At 49.7% G+C, this 14273-nt stretch overlaps 1 protein-coding gene across 2 annotated transcripts in view; it reads right to left on the bottom strand.

The window, feature by feature from the left end:
• Positions 1 to 14273, bottom strand: part of LOC142571791 (aquaporin-9-like) — an 84857-nt gene that overhangs the window by 26171 nt on the left and 44413 nt on the right. For both annotated transcript variants that reach the window (XM_075680401.1, XM_075680402.1), the window contains exon 2: positions 8245 to 8365. In XM_075680401.1, coding sequence (XP_075536516.1) covers positions 8245 to 8365 — 121 coding nt within the window. The remainder of the gene's footprint in view (positions 1 to 8244; positions 8366 to 14273) is intronic.

The following is a 14273-nucleotide window of genomic DNA, read 5'->3' as shown; positions in this document are numbered from 1 at the left end:
CCATTGGAGAGGGCAGTGATCCGTCTCAATGATAAACCTCGAGCCGGCTAGATAGCATGACAATTTCTGAACGGCCCACACGAGACACGCACACTCTTTCTCGGTGGCGCTATACGCCTGCTCACGACTGGTCAGCTTACGACTAGCATACAGGACGGGGTGTTCTACTTCTCCCTTTTCCCGTTGGCACAGTACAACGCCCATGCCTCGCTCACTAGCATCACACTGAACAATGAACCCTTTTGTATAGTCTGGCGATCGTAGCACAGGCTGGCTTGTTAGGGCACTCTTTAGGGCGCTAAAAGCTCTTTCCTTGGTCTCGTCCCAGACGACTGTTTGAGGCTCTGTCTTTCTTAGAGCATCCGTCAGGGGAGCCGCGATATCAGAGTACCTAGGGATGTACCTCTGATAGTAGCCGGCGACACCTAAGAACGACCGAATATCGGTCTTCGTGCGCGGTTGCGGAAAGTCTCGCACAGCGGCCACTTTTATTTCAGAGGGGCGGCGACGACCCTGACCAATCACGTGACCGAGGTAGACAACCTCGGCCTGTGCTAACTGGCACTTAGGAGCCTTTACTGTCAAGCCCGCATCGCGCAGGCGGGTTAGCACTGCCCGCAAGTGTGTCATATGCTCAGACCAGGATGCGGAGAATATCGCTACGTCGTCTAGATACGGTAAAGCGAATTCTTGCTGTCCCCGCAACACTTTATCCATGAGGCTTGAAAAACAGTATGGCGCGTTCTTCAAACCAAAACTCAACACTTTAGGACGGAATGTTCCCATTGGTGAAATGAACGCCGCATACCTACTAGCCTCTTCTGTAAGTGGAACCTGCCAATAACCCCTGACAAGATCTAGGGTGGAAATAAACTGAGCGCTACTAACTTTCTCAAGGCGCTCCTCGATGTTAGGGATCGGATAAATTTGATCCTTAGTGATGGAATTAAGCCTGCGGTAGTCGACGCAAGGACGAGGTTCCTTGCCCGGTACCTCAACTAAAATCAAAGGGGAGGTATAATCACTCTCACCTGCCTCAATAACACCGAGCTGTAGCATTTTCTTTACCTCAGCCTCCATAATATCGCTCTGGCGGGGTGACACCCGATACGCCTTGGATCGTACTGGCTCTGTGGAGGTAAGTTCTATATCATGAGTAAGTACAGAAGTCCTACCAGGCCTCTCAGAGAACAGACCTTGAAACTCTTGTAATAGCTGGTGTAGTTCGGTTTTCTGCTCGGGCGACAGCGGTGCTTTACTGATAAGGTCACTAATGACTTGACCGGTGTCTTCCCTGTTCGTCACTGAGCCTAGTCCCGGAAGCTCGACCGGAAGCTCTTCAGGAACGTTTACCATCAGGCACACCACTGCTTCCCTTTGTCTATAAGGTTTGAGCAGATTACAGTGGTAAACTTGCTGTGCTTTCCGCTTTCCTGGCAGACTTACCACGTAGTTAACGTCCGACAGTTTCTGAACAATTCGCGCTGGGCCCTCCCACTGCACGTCTAGTTTGTTGTTTAGCGATGTGCGCAATATCATGACCTCATCGCCAACCTCAAAACGACGGGCCCTGGCTGTCCGATCATAATAAACCTTGGCCCTCTGCTGGGCCTTTGCCATTGCTTCAGCTGACAACTCCTGTGCCCTTCTTAAGCGTTCGAGGAGCTTAAGCACGTACTCCACCACGACTGGATCGTCGCCCCTACCTTCCCACGATTCTCGAAGCATGCGAAGCGGAGATCGAAGCGAGCGACCGTACACCAGTTCAGCTGGCGAAAACCCCGTAGCCGCATGCGGCGCGGTCCTTAAAGCAAACATCACCCCAGGCAGACACAGCTCCCAGTCAGTTCGATGTTCAAAACACAACGCTCTCAACACGCGCTTCATGACGGAGTGGAGCTTCTCAACGGAATTCGACTGTGGGTGGTACACTGAGCTGTGTAGCAGCTTTACCCCACACCTTTCGAGAAAAGTTGTCGTCAAAGCGCTAGTAAACACTGTGCCCTGATCTGATTGGATTTCCGCAGGAAAACCAACTCGCGCAAATATGGACAGTAGTGCATTGACTATCTCAACTGAGCTGAGTTCTTTAAGCGGCACTGCTTCAGGGAACTTTGTCGCTGGGCAGATCACAGTCAAAATGTGTCTGTACCCCGTGGCTGTTACCGGCAGAGGTCCCACAGTATCAATAACGAGCCGTCTAAAAGGCTCCGTAATGATAGGTACCAATTTCAACGGCGCCCTTGATTTGTCCCCTGGTTTGCCCACCCGCTGACAAGTGTCACATGTCCTCACGAAATGGTCTGCGTCCCGAAAACACCCTGGCCAATAGTACTCTTGCAAGAGACGGTCCTTAGTTTTCTTAACTCCTAGGTGTCCGGACCACGAACCCCCATGTGACAAGCGCAACAGATCCTGACGATAGCATTGAGGCACGACCAGCTGATCGAACTCCACTCCTCTTCGGTCTAGATACTTCCGGTACAGGACTCCACCCCTTTCCACAAAACGCGCAGTTTTCCTGGCGATACCTTCTTTGACATTGCAGCGCACGTTTTCCAGGCTGCCATCCTTTTTTTGCTCGGCTATCAAAGCCGTCCGGCTGACTTTTAGCAACCTATCAAGTCCGTCTGACGTCGGCGCGATGAGCAAATCAGTAGATAGCTCTTCTAACTTTCCCGCATCGGGATTTTCCTCTCCAGTATCTGGCGCCTTTAACGTTACAGACTCAAGTTTATTCAGTTCGGGCGTGCTCGGAATATCAGCTTGCTGCGCCTCTGACCCTTTTTCGTTGTTTGATAACGTCGGCCCCGCAACTACCGCCTTTGCAGCGAGCTCCCGAACCTTCGATCTGGTTAAGGCCTGAACACTAGCTTCACCAAACAAAAGCCCCTTCTCGCGCAGGAGGTGATCGGACCTGTTTGAAAATAGGTACGGGTACTGGGGTGGCAGCATAGATGACACTGCCGCCTCTGTCTCAAGCGCTCCGAAAGGTCCTTCAATAAGCACTTTTGCTACCGGCAGACACACGCTATGAGCTTCCACGGCTTGCTTGATCCATGCGCACTCGCCCGTGAACATATGGGGTTCTACGTAAGACGGGTGAACTACATCCATCGTAGCTGCGGAATCGCGAAGCACTCGGCACTCTTTCCCGTTCACGAGGAGGTCTCGCATGTAAGGCTCGAGAAGCTTCATGTTCTCGTCAGTGCTGCCTATTGAAAAAAACACAACTTTTGGTGTTGTTTCCGGACACTGCGCCGAAAAGTGACCCGGCTTCTGGCACGTATAACAAACGCCCGCTCGCCTCATCTCGAACCGCTTTCTGCGTTTGGCTGCCGCCGTCTCTTTACGTTTGGTCGGACTGCTTTCACTCGCATCCTCACTACGCGTGTCCCCCTTAAATCTCATGGGCGTGAACTTCGGCCTCTCAAACTTCGAGCCAAATTCACCCTTTTGACCGTCCTTAGCTCCGCGAGCCCGACGCGTCACAAACTCCTCGGCTAGCTCAGCGGCTTTAGCCACCGTACAAACGTCTGGCCTATCCAAGACCCAGTATCGCACGTTCTCCGGTAACCGACTATAAAACTGTTCTAGCCCGAAGCACTGCAGAACTTTATCGTGGTCACCAAACGCTTTCTCTTCTTTGAGCCACTCCTGCATGTTCGACATAAGCCTATACGCAAACTCTGTATATGACTCACTTCTGCCTTTCTCATTTTCCCGAAACTTCCGACGGAACGCCTCCGCAGACAGCCGGTACTTTTTTAGCAGACTCGATTTTACTTTGTCGAAATCCTCTGCCTCCTCTCTATCCAAGCGAGCGACTACGTCGGCCGCCTCGCCGGGTAACAAAGTGAGCAAGCGCTGTGGCCACGTTTCCCGAGAGAACCCCTGCTTCTCGCACGTTCGCTCAAAGTTAACCAGGAACAAACCAATGTCCTCTCCAAGCTTAAACGGCCGCATCAGGTCCGTCATTTTGAACAATACGCGTTCTCCTGCACCGTGTGCCTGACTTCCATTACGAGCGCGTTCCATCTCTACCTCGAGACGCTTCATTTCCAAAGCGTGTTCGCGCTCTTCTTTTTTCTCTTGTTGCTCTCGCTCTTTCTGTTCTTTACGTTCACGCTCTTCTTTTTCTTTCTGTTCTTTACGTTCACGCTCTTCTTTTTCTTTCTGTTCTTTACGTTCACGCTCTTCTTTTTCTTTTTGTTCTTTACGTTCACGCTCTTCTTTTTCTTTTTGCTCTTTAAGTTCGCGCTCCTGTCTTTTTGACCTCTCCTCAATAGTCTCAAGGCATTCCGACAGCTCGTCATCCTCAGCCTCTAACTCAAGAATAGCCTTTAGCAGTTCAGGTTTTCTTAGTTTGTCTGAGACATCCAGACCCAACTCTCTTGCAAGCTCCAACAATTTCGGTTTGCGCAACGACTTCAAATCCATGGCTGCTCTGAATGCTGCTTTCTCTACTGCTTACTATTGTCTTGCCGCAAACTAACCCGGCAGCAACGACAACCACAATTACCAGCTCTGTTTCTAACACTAACAAAAGCCTGGCAAAGCTCAGAAGAAGAAAGTCCCGCACTCACCAAACCTCGCAGGCAGGAATTCCGCGCAGTCGTTCCGCTGCAGGCAACCAGTCGTCACACAGGGCTCGTTGCACTGCTCCCGGATCGTCGTTGAGCTGCTCAGCATACTGTCAACTGCATCTCTTTGCTGCTGGCCTCCGTTGTCGCGATCTCGCCGCTGGCAGACAGTTGTTTGAAGTCGTAGGCGATCTCACCGCTGGCAACCAGATGTTTGGATCGCGACACTGGAGCGATCTGTTGGGAACTCGGCGCTGACGCCCGTGGTTGTACCTGGGTCGCAAGCCCCAAGGGTAGCGTTGGCCTGGCGGCCTGGGGTACAACTGGAAGCATCCGAAGGTCCCGGCAAAGCATGAGTCGACTGGTAACAACGAAACAACTTGTTTATTTTAACATCGCAAAGAGTTGGCGGTCAGGTTGACCGAAGTAGAGAGACGGGAGAGCACTTCACTCAACAGAAGAAATCGGAGCCCTCGATTTGGCGTCCGGGGGCAGCTGTTTTTATACTCTCGCAGTTGAGGGCAAGAAGGAACCCCTCAAAAGACGAGCACGTGAATGTACAATGGGCTAATGGTGACGCACACTGTCGTAGCGATGCCGTAGCACCATGTCGAGCACGATCTCGTAGCACCCTGTCGTGGCGCTGCCGGTCGGACACAATGACTGTAATGAGAGGATGGTCCCTGCTTTGGCATCGCCTGTTTCGGGCACAATGACTGGAACGAGATCCCTGCTTTGGCATCGCCTGTTTCGGGCCCAATAACTGGAATGAGATCCCTGCTTTGGCATCGCCTGTTTCGGGCACAATGACTGGAACGAGATCCCTGCTTTGGCATCGCCTGTTTCGGGCCCAATAACTGGAATGAGATCCCTGCTTTGGCATCGCCTGTTTCGGGCACAATGACTGGAATGCGAGGATGATCCCAGGCGGTCGCATCGCCGCAGTCGCGCCTGGAAACACCTGGCGATGAGTGTTGCGGCGACGACGATCGGGCCAAAATGTCTGCCGCCCCGCCGCAGTCGCGCCGGCAAAACCACGTGTCGCAGGCGAAACGCAACAAAGTGGATGAGCCTTTCTGAAAATATAGCCCCACATTTTCGAGTCATTCTGAAGACACGGTGCTTTTATGCGGAGCGGGAAAGTATTAGGCGCAAAGCAAGTGGGTTCTTAAGGTGATTGGGAGAAGTCTTAAAGAGCGAAGATAACGTAGAAGTCGCAGGAAGCGCATTCGGCTTCGTTGCGCTGCTTGCTTTGCGCAATGCTGAATGAGCCTGCGTCCATGTACCTAGCTTTTTTTCAGGTTTCGAGTCGTAGAGTACACGATCTACAATCTCACCTGTTCGGGAACATGTGTCATTGTATATGCGTAGCATGTGTGTAGCATAAGAAAGGAGGTGCGAGGGGGCAAGGGAGCGATTATAACTCCTGTAACGTTAATTTGGCCCGGTCTTGTCATGACACCTCCTGTGGCAGTCACTGCGAATGTCGCCACGGGAAAGCGGAATGGCGAATGGGGTGGTGCAACTTACTCCTTGGTGAACCATTGGCTTCTAACGCTGTTGAACTCACTCTATCGCATAAACTCCGTGCAGTATAAGAAATGTTTCTTGTTTCGTGCCCCATGTGCCGCCACGATATACCTAACGCAAAGGCTGCAAGACCATGGCCAAAAGTTTTCAGAAATCACAGAAACCATAAAGCGGAAATTGGCTGCCGTCGCGCGACTTTCCCTGCAACGATTCGTTCGGCAATCGATGTGTGCGGTGCCTATATATCAAATCGTTCCTCCAATGCTTCCTTGTTTACGCGTCGTATTCACTTAGGGTTTTTTTTTTTTCAATCTTTGACCGTGCACGTTTCGTCTCGAGGCGTCGCCTCTATAGGCCTCAACTGGACACCTATGCTTTTTCGTGCTTTCTTTCTATGTTTCTGCGAGCATCTCAAGCTGTCCAGCGACCCACCGCAGACGTTTTACCTGAAGCTTCCCGTGTTCATTAAGAGCCTGCCGCTCTTTTAGCTTGAACACAAACCTCGGTGACACGGAGACTATAGGTCTATGCCGTTCTGCTTGTGATCACGAAGTCGAGAGATGTACTATCGTCTGCAGCGGCTGCATTCCGATGGGGGCGGCATGAAACAGAAAAAAAAGAAATAGAGACACCCGTGTGCCCTGCATCGGGTGCACGTTAAAGAACCCCAAGTGGTCGAAATTATTCCGGTGCCCCCTTCCCCTGCTATGTCGTCTCTCATAGGGTGTGTTGCAACTCTGGCCAGCATTGAAGACAGCCTATATACTTTGACTGCAACGAATAAATATCCGAGCCCAAATAACGGAACGCGTCCCGGAAGTCGTCTCTTCTACTTGACGCCACCTCGCGTCGACCCGAAAAGATTAAGAAAGAACGCATATTATCGCTGTATTTTAATACTTTGTTCGTGCGAACCTATGACAGAGACAACATAGCTTACATAAGGCGCATAAAAAAGCCTATGTTCTTCTTAGTTTTCCTTTTTTTTTTCTGTTTTCTTTCTTTTCTCTTCTCTTTCTTTTTTCTTTCATTTTTTTTTTCAGCGCAAGCGCGACTTTCCCCCGTGAAGTTTCCAAGCATTCCGCTCAGCCGCAATCTTGTTTGGCCAGCAAAGTAGCCGCGGCATCGTTTCTGACTTTGATGCTGTCTCGTTTACCGGCTTCTTGACAATTGCAACGTGACTTGAAGGGACCCTTCAATACATTCTCTTCAAAAGTGCGAGCACACTGGATTGAGCGCGATGCCTTGCAATGCCCAACTTCCCGCAAGACATTTTGAATACAACCTAATAATAACGGGGATACACGTATAGAGCGCGACGCTAACTTCCACAATGCGTGCTCAGACAACGTTTCCCTCAGTTCTGCATTTTCTTCTTTGTGCGGTTCGCTCATGTTAACCCTTCAAGTTTGGCCTCCGACATGTTTGTGTGTCGGAGAGAGACAACGTAGCGGCGATAGCTACGACGGGGTTGCTATAAGTGTTCTTGGCGTTGTGCTTAGTATTAAGCACGAGGTGGCAGGATGAAATCCTGGCCACGGCAGCAGCACTTCAATACAGGGGCGTGCGTTAGCAAACGTCGCTTCCCCGTTTGCTACAGGCGATTTTACGGGTGCGCGCGTGGTTGCGAGCTTTAATCGCCCTACGCTGGTCGTCTGTGGGCCGTCGCTCACGCTAGTCACCACGGGCGGGACCTTGAAAACCTCAAGCGAGAGTTAGCGATCTTTAGGTGAGGCCGTGGGTCCGCTGCTGCAAGCAGGAGAATTATATTTGGGTTGCATCTCCACGGCAGCATTGTATAGACGTCGTAAACGTTTTCTTACCGTGTTCAAAAAAGCGTTGCAGAACCCTTTTAAGATGGCCGCTGTCCGGGTAACTGTCCTCTTAGCCGTCTAAGGCGGGTGTCGAAACACAGCCTTAATCGAATGTATAGTTGAGGACGGAAATAACGAATTTCTTTTTCCGTCCGTACGTTCAGTTCTCTTGTACCCGCACCTTCATTTGGGAAGTTAAAACACCTGTAATTTTATTGCTCACTCGGTATACATGAGGCTTTAGAGAATGGAGTAGATTATCTTTCCATTCATAAGACGTAAGACTCGGGGAACAATGCCGAGAAGTGTGTACTGACCAGAGACGCCAGCTCCGGTCTGGATGCCCAGCATGACGCCGATGCCCCAGCAGAAGGTCACCGCGAACACGTCCTTCGAGTCGGTGAACAGGTAGTGCGCGAATGACGCGCCGCCGAACATCTGCGCAGGAGGAGGACATAAACATATGACGTACATGAACGAGGTGGGAACTTTTACGGACACGTGAGACGCGAATGCGACAATTCAAGAGCAAATGTGTAAAGAAAAGGCTTTAAATACAACGACAGATTTGTAATACCTCGTCACATCTACTTAGTTTCATCCGTCAAGAAAACTTAAAAAAAGATATCGGGACTCAAGGAAAATTTGTAGTAGTCTGTCGCTTCCTCGTACTTGTGCGAACAGATTCCCTTCATCTATAACGTATACAACTATTCCGGTGTACCTTCTTCCCAGGTCGGATGCACGCGACTCGAATTGCCTACACCGCGAACATTTTCCTACAATTGCTGTTCCCTATTTCTTAACTTACATTGCGTTATCCTTTCCATTATGATGCTCGCCCTGCGTGAACCTTGAGTATGCAATGTGTATTAACGAATGGGTTTACGACATCGGGGGGGGGGGGTGGAGGGGGGGGTTGGCAGGTGGATTATTTTCAACAAAATATGTCCTTGTAGACGTAATAGCTCGCAATGACTATGCGTGTGCGCGATGATTTATCACTTTGCCATGTTTATAAAAATGTGACCACTTGAGCAATTAACGCTTAGTAAGTCACGCCCCAGAAACTCCCGAAGCCACGGCCATGACGATCAGTCAAATCCATGTATACTAACCATCGTATACCGTATGCACAACTGCAACGCCGAAGTTCCGTGTGGTAAACTTTGTAGAAAGCGTCATACCGCGCGGGTGAAGCAGCGCACGCACCGGGACAAAGGGGAGAGACACAAGAACACACGACACTCCTCTTTGTCCTGGTCAGCGCGCCGCTTCATCCACACGGTATGATGATTCAACTCGCCCCAACTTTCGACATTACTGGAACTTAGTAATTTTTAGGAAGCAATGTGGCTGAATTACAACCCAATTTCCATCGAATCGGAGTACGACAGACACCCGGCGTGCTCTTTGTTACAGCCTTAGAGCGCTTTCCCGGTAAAGTCGTGCTTCCACATCCTGCGGAACACAAGCTGTCGCTCAACAATATAAATTACGCGTCCGATTGTGGATATAACCCAGTGTTCCCACGTACAACAGCCCGACGCTCTAGCCATTTACACGACAAGGCTGTAGGCTTTAAATGCACGCTTAATTTTCAGCTTAATTACGTCTTGCTTGTGGCGGCTAGCGCTTCGATGCGATCAAACGTGTGCGTGGAAACACGTCTAAACGTGCCCCTATAAATCATTTCGACTCGTGAACGTATGCCGAAGAATCGGAGGGCGATAGTAAGGTGCTGTTTCGAGGCACCTTTTGCCATCGAGGCACGCTGTAGGAGACAGTTTCATCTGGCGGCACCTGGTGCAAACAAAAGGAACGACCACACTGCGTTAGAGAGTTGAATGCCAACTCATGACCATTCCTTGGCGCTCTTTGTCGTTCTCTGGCCCTTGCGTAAATAAACACAGCCCATTGAATCACTTTGAACAGGACAGAAGTGAATGTGAAAGGGAAATGTTGTCATCCACCCGAATATAGCTCTAAGCTACAAAGCAAACCCGTGTGGGTTTATCAGAAAGGACGCTTCGAAGTTGACGAAAAATTTGTCCTGGCGCGGGACGAATCCTGGCTCCAGACCAGGACGAATTTTTTCATCAACTGCGAAGCGTTCTTTGTGATAAAGCCGCATCGGCTTCCTTTGTAGCTTCGTGCTACGTTCGGGTGGGTGACAACTTTTGCCTTTCGTGATACTTCCTCCACCTTGCAGGATTCCGCAGAACTGATTTTCCAGAAGTGAATGTGCAGGTTAAGGCCCACCGAGGGCGCGCGTTAGGTGAAAACAGAACTACTACCAGCGCTCTTCTCTTTTTTTTTTTCTTTTTTTTTACCGTCTTATTATATTTATTTTTTTTTTGTCTCCGGATGGCGGCAGCGCGTGTCGAGCGACACTACATGCTGACACATGCGCGCGTGCACGTCTGCATTCGCCCAGCTGCAGCCACGCGCAGCAGCTGCCGCTGATGCTGCTACACAGAAGCTGTGTTGCCACAGCTGCTGCTGCGGCGAGATTACACGCCTGCGAAGGCGAGCAAAGCGCCCTTACTTCGACGTGTTTAGTTGGGTTGACCTTCGATGGGGCCCATCGCAAGTTGCGCGCACTCTGGAGCGCATAGCTTTCTAATAAAGAGTATAGAACTTGCTGCATATATTGTACACGCGCGTGATGCGATGTGCAAAATGAGTTTGTTTGAACTTCCCACGAACGACGCGTAAGATTTTTGGAAAGGTTGCGTGCGGGACTGCAGTAGCACTGTGCAGTTGCAACAAAATACACAAATTACAAACACCATCCTGCGTGCTTGATCGCATTTCTTGCTCATAACTAAGCAGAGCGCTCAACTTTTATTCACGTTTCATTTTTTTTTTTTTTTTGCTTAGAGCCGACCTATGTTTGCGACGTAATGTTTGACTAATCTAGAAGAGCAGCCGGTATTCCCTCTATGGCCACCATTTCCCACGGACACGTTTAACTAACTAACTAACTAACTAACTAACTAACTAACTAACTAACTAACTAACTAACTAACTAACTAACTAACTAACTAACTAACTAACTAACTAACTAAATAAATAAATAAATAAATAAATATTACTATAGGCAACTCTGGCGCTTGCGCTTGCGTGCACTGTTGCGAAGGCATGGGCCGTGAACTCGGTGAACGTTTCAAAGGATCTGTATTAATGAGTTAGCAGTAGAAGTATATATTGCTACTGACGGGTGGTCTATGCTCCGTACCACCGTCGGTTGCACTTCGCTCCTCGGAGAGGCGGGACGCGTGTCGAGCGAGTTTCTGAACAACGCTCTGCAATGTGGTGAACGCGGTGTAAATCGTGGATCCAAAACCTCGAAGAGGTGCTACGTGTAATGCTAACGCATTCCTCTCACGTTTACCGCTAAATCATCACTTTTTTTTTTTTTTTACTACGCTACCCAAGAAATTGGGCCACGGGCCCCTTTGATGATACAGGTGGTTTCCAGGGAGCAGCGTGTCGCGTCGGTGCCATAGATAGACAGCCTGGATCTTCAAAGGGACTCGAGCTCTTGATTCGCGCGGTAAAATAAAGGCCATCTGAAAGCTTCACCCAGGCGTGGTTCATACCTTCACAACAGCGCCGATTACGTAAACTACTTGTCACAGATATAATAAAATGAGATGGATGCGGAACTGTGTGAAAACAAGTGAAGCACACTGTCGCCGTCAACTTTTGTGCAAGTTGGCAAGAATTTGGTCAACGTTGCGTCGTCAAAGACGCGAAAAGTATCCTTGTGGTGCGCTTCGATGAAAATCCAGGCTGGAGCGTCAACCTTCCAACATACCACGCGATGCAACTTGCAGATTTGAAAGAGCACTGCCTTTTCTTCAATAAGAAAGAAAGAAAGAAAGAAAGAAAGAAAGAAAGAAAGGAAGAAAGAAAGAAAGAAAGAAAGAAAGAAAGAAAGAAAGAAAGAAAGAAAGAAAGAAAGAAAGAAAGAAAGAAAGAAAGAAATTCAGCCGTCGTTTGTTTTCTCAAATGCGTTTGTAAACAAGATCGATTTGCGTATACAAATGGATGTCAAGCGAGAAAGCAAGAAAGGTGATATGTAATCTGTCGGACGGCGAAAAAGAGCTCTTTCTCGCTAAAGGCTTCCTGAATACAGGTCTCACCAAAACACATCGTTCGTACTATAGAATGCAAGCTGCCACGTTTCCCGTGACAGTTTAAATTATTATAAACGATGCAACGTTACGCCCCGCAAGTTTTACACTCTTTCGTGCGGTGGAGATCTCCTGTCGTGACTAAAGATTCGTTCGTTGCGGAAGTGGTGCTCCCCGGTGACGGAGTGGAGAGGCACGGCTTCGTTTAAACATTTCACGTCACAGAGCTTCTCGACCTTGCGCGACGAAATGGCCGCACTGTCACCTTTGAATGGATACCTGCACACTGTGGCGAGGTCGGGAACTGCCAGCCATACGCTGAAGTAAGAAATGCCTATAAAGTACGCATTGCGTTCTCGCGAGCAGCACCTGCTTCGTTGCGTCATGAGTTCCTCTAGGTTTAAGCGCTAGACCCGACCAGGTCAACGCCAAAGGCGATTGCATCAGCAGTACAAATAAATGAAGCGCCGTATGGCTCACAAGCAGCTCAAACAAAACCAAATATGGTGCACCGAATTAGAAACGCTTGCACAAGTGTGTGCTTCATTTTTTTTTTTCCTGCGCATGTTCGACAACCGCAGAAACTGGTCTCTTCGATCGCACACGTCGGTAAGAGACCGCTATCCGTTAGTTTTGGATCCTTGGCCGGGTACAAACAGCGCAGCCGCAATTACAAGAGCAGCTATAGCCTTTCCACGAGCCAATAGTCCAGACACGTGGCTTCAGGGTTTCCACAACGTAGTGGCCTATAGTTATATACGCACCCTCCTTCTGTGATCACAATCATTCCTTTTCCTCACCGTCCCTCTTCACCAACGCGGAACAAGATATAAGTCAGGCCGACCTGTCTGCCTTGCTGTAAATAAATTTCTCACTCTCTATCTCTCCACGTCGGTGCTGCTTTATATATGCCAGCTGCAGAATGTGGCATCAACCAAACATAGCAGCTAGTGGAGCACCCCCGCTCTCCAGGCGCGGTATATACCTCCCCCCCCGCCCCACCCCATACCGTGCACTGAATCATTCGCGCCAACACCGCGACCAACGCTTCCTGGTGGACTACGTACAAAAGTGCCTGGAGATGTTCAGCAGCGGAGCCCTGGACTGAGGGCTCCCTAAACTAGCGGCGCCTTTGGACATTAATAAAGTTTTGATTCATTCAGTCTGCTGAAGCATAAGCTGGATGGCTGACAGTATCACACAGGCAAAGGGCAATGCATTCCACAACCAATGGCGTTATAAGGGCACCAAAAGAGCGATTTGTATAACCAGCAACATAGAATGAAAACAGGCATATATTGCCCCTAAATGTGAGGAGACCATAGACGTAAAACCACCGACTGTCACCCTGTGGGATCGGTGTTCGAATTCACACGGGCCACTAAGCATTTTATTGGTAATTGTTGCGGTTGCCGTTCTTTGAGAAATACACAGTTTGCAGTATACATACGTCTGTCCGCGCCTAACCTCTTTCACTCCTACTTGGATCACTGGATAGTCCACGGTCTAATGGGCAGAGAGGGCATCGGGCAACCGTGTTCGAAACCAACCTTTAGACCGACTTGGGTCACCAAATATGTGGCACTGGGTACGTGTCGATCTTTAATGAACCAAACACTTTTCACGCCAACTTGGGATCACTGTGTATGTGGCCCTTTTCAATGACAAAAACGAAATCCCGTAAAATTTATCCGGCGCTGGGCAGAATCAAACCCGAGTCACATATATTCAAACACTCTTGCCGGACTAAATGTTCCCAAACGCGACGCGCGCGGACTTCGCGGCGGCGCTGCCAGATGGCGCAGCGTGCCCAGAGGAGCCCGGCTGCAGCACACGCCTCGTAGATGACGCGTTTCGGCGGCGGCACTACGGTTCGTCGCTACTTTGCTTCAGTGCCAATCACATCAACGTAGCAGGCTAGAGCGCGCTAGCTCAGGCCGCCCTCTCTGCCTTCGTTCAAATAAATTCTGTCTCACGCCAACGCCGAAATTCACCGTGAGACGGTTTCTGTTGTGAGGGATTTCTGCGACGGTCACCGGCAGACATCAAGGCGACTAGGGAAGTGAGTAAATAAATCTTATCGCTGTAAACATTCGAAACAACGGGACAAAATATCACATAATGCAACAAAATGCCCGACAGAACACATTATTGCGCTATAGAGTGCGCGCCGTACAATCGGAACTTTGAACGCACTCCATAGG

Source organism: Dermacentor variabilis, chromosome 2 (assembly GCF_050947875.1).
Source record: "Dermacentor variabilis isolate Ectoservices chromosome 2, ASM5094787v1, whole genome shotgun sequence".
Lineage (NCBI taxonomy): Eukaryota > Metazoa > Arthropoda > Arachnida > Ixodida > Ixodidae > Dermacentor > Dermacentor variabilis.
The sequence above is the reverse complement of the archived record's forward strand: the minus strand, read 5'-3'. Positions and strand labels throughout refer to the sequence as shown.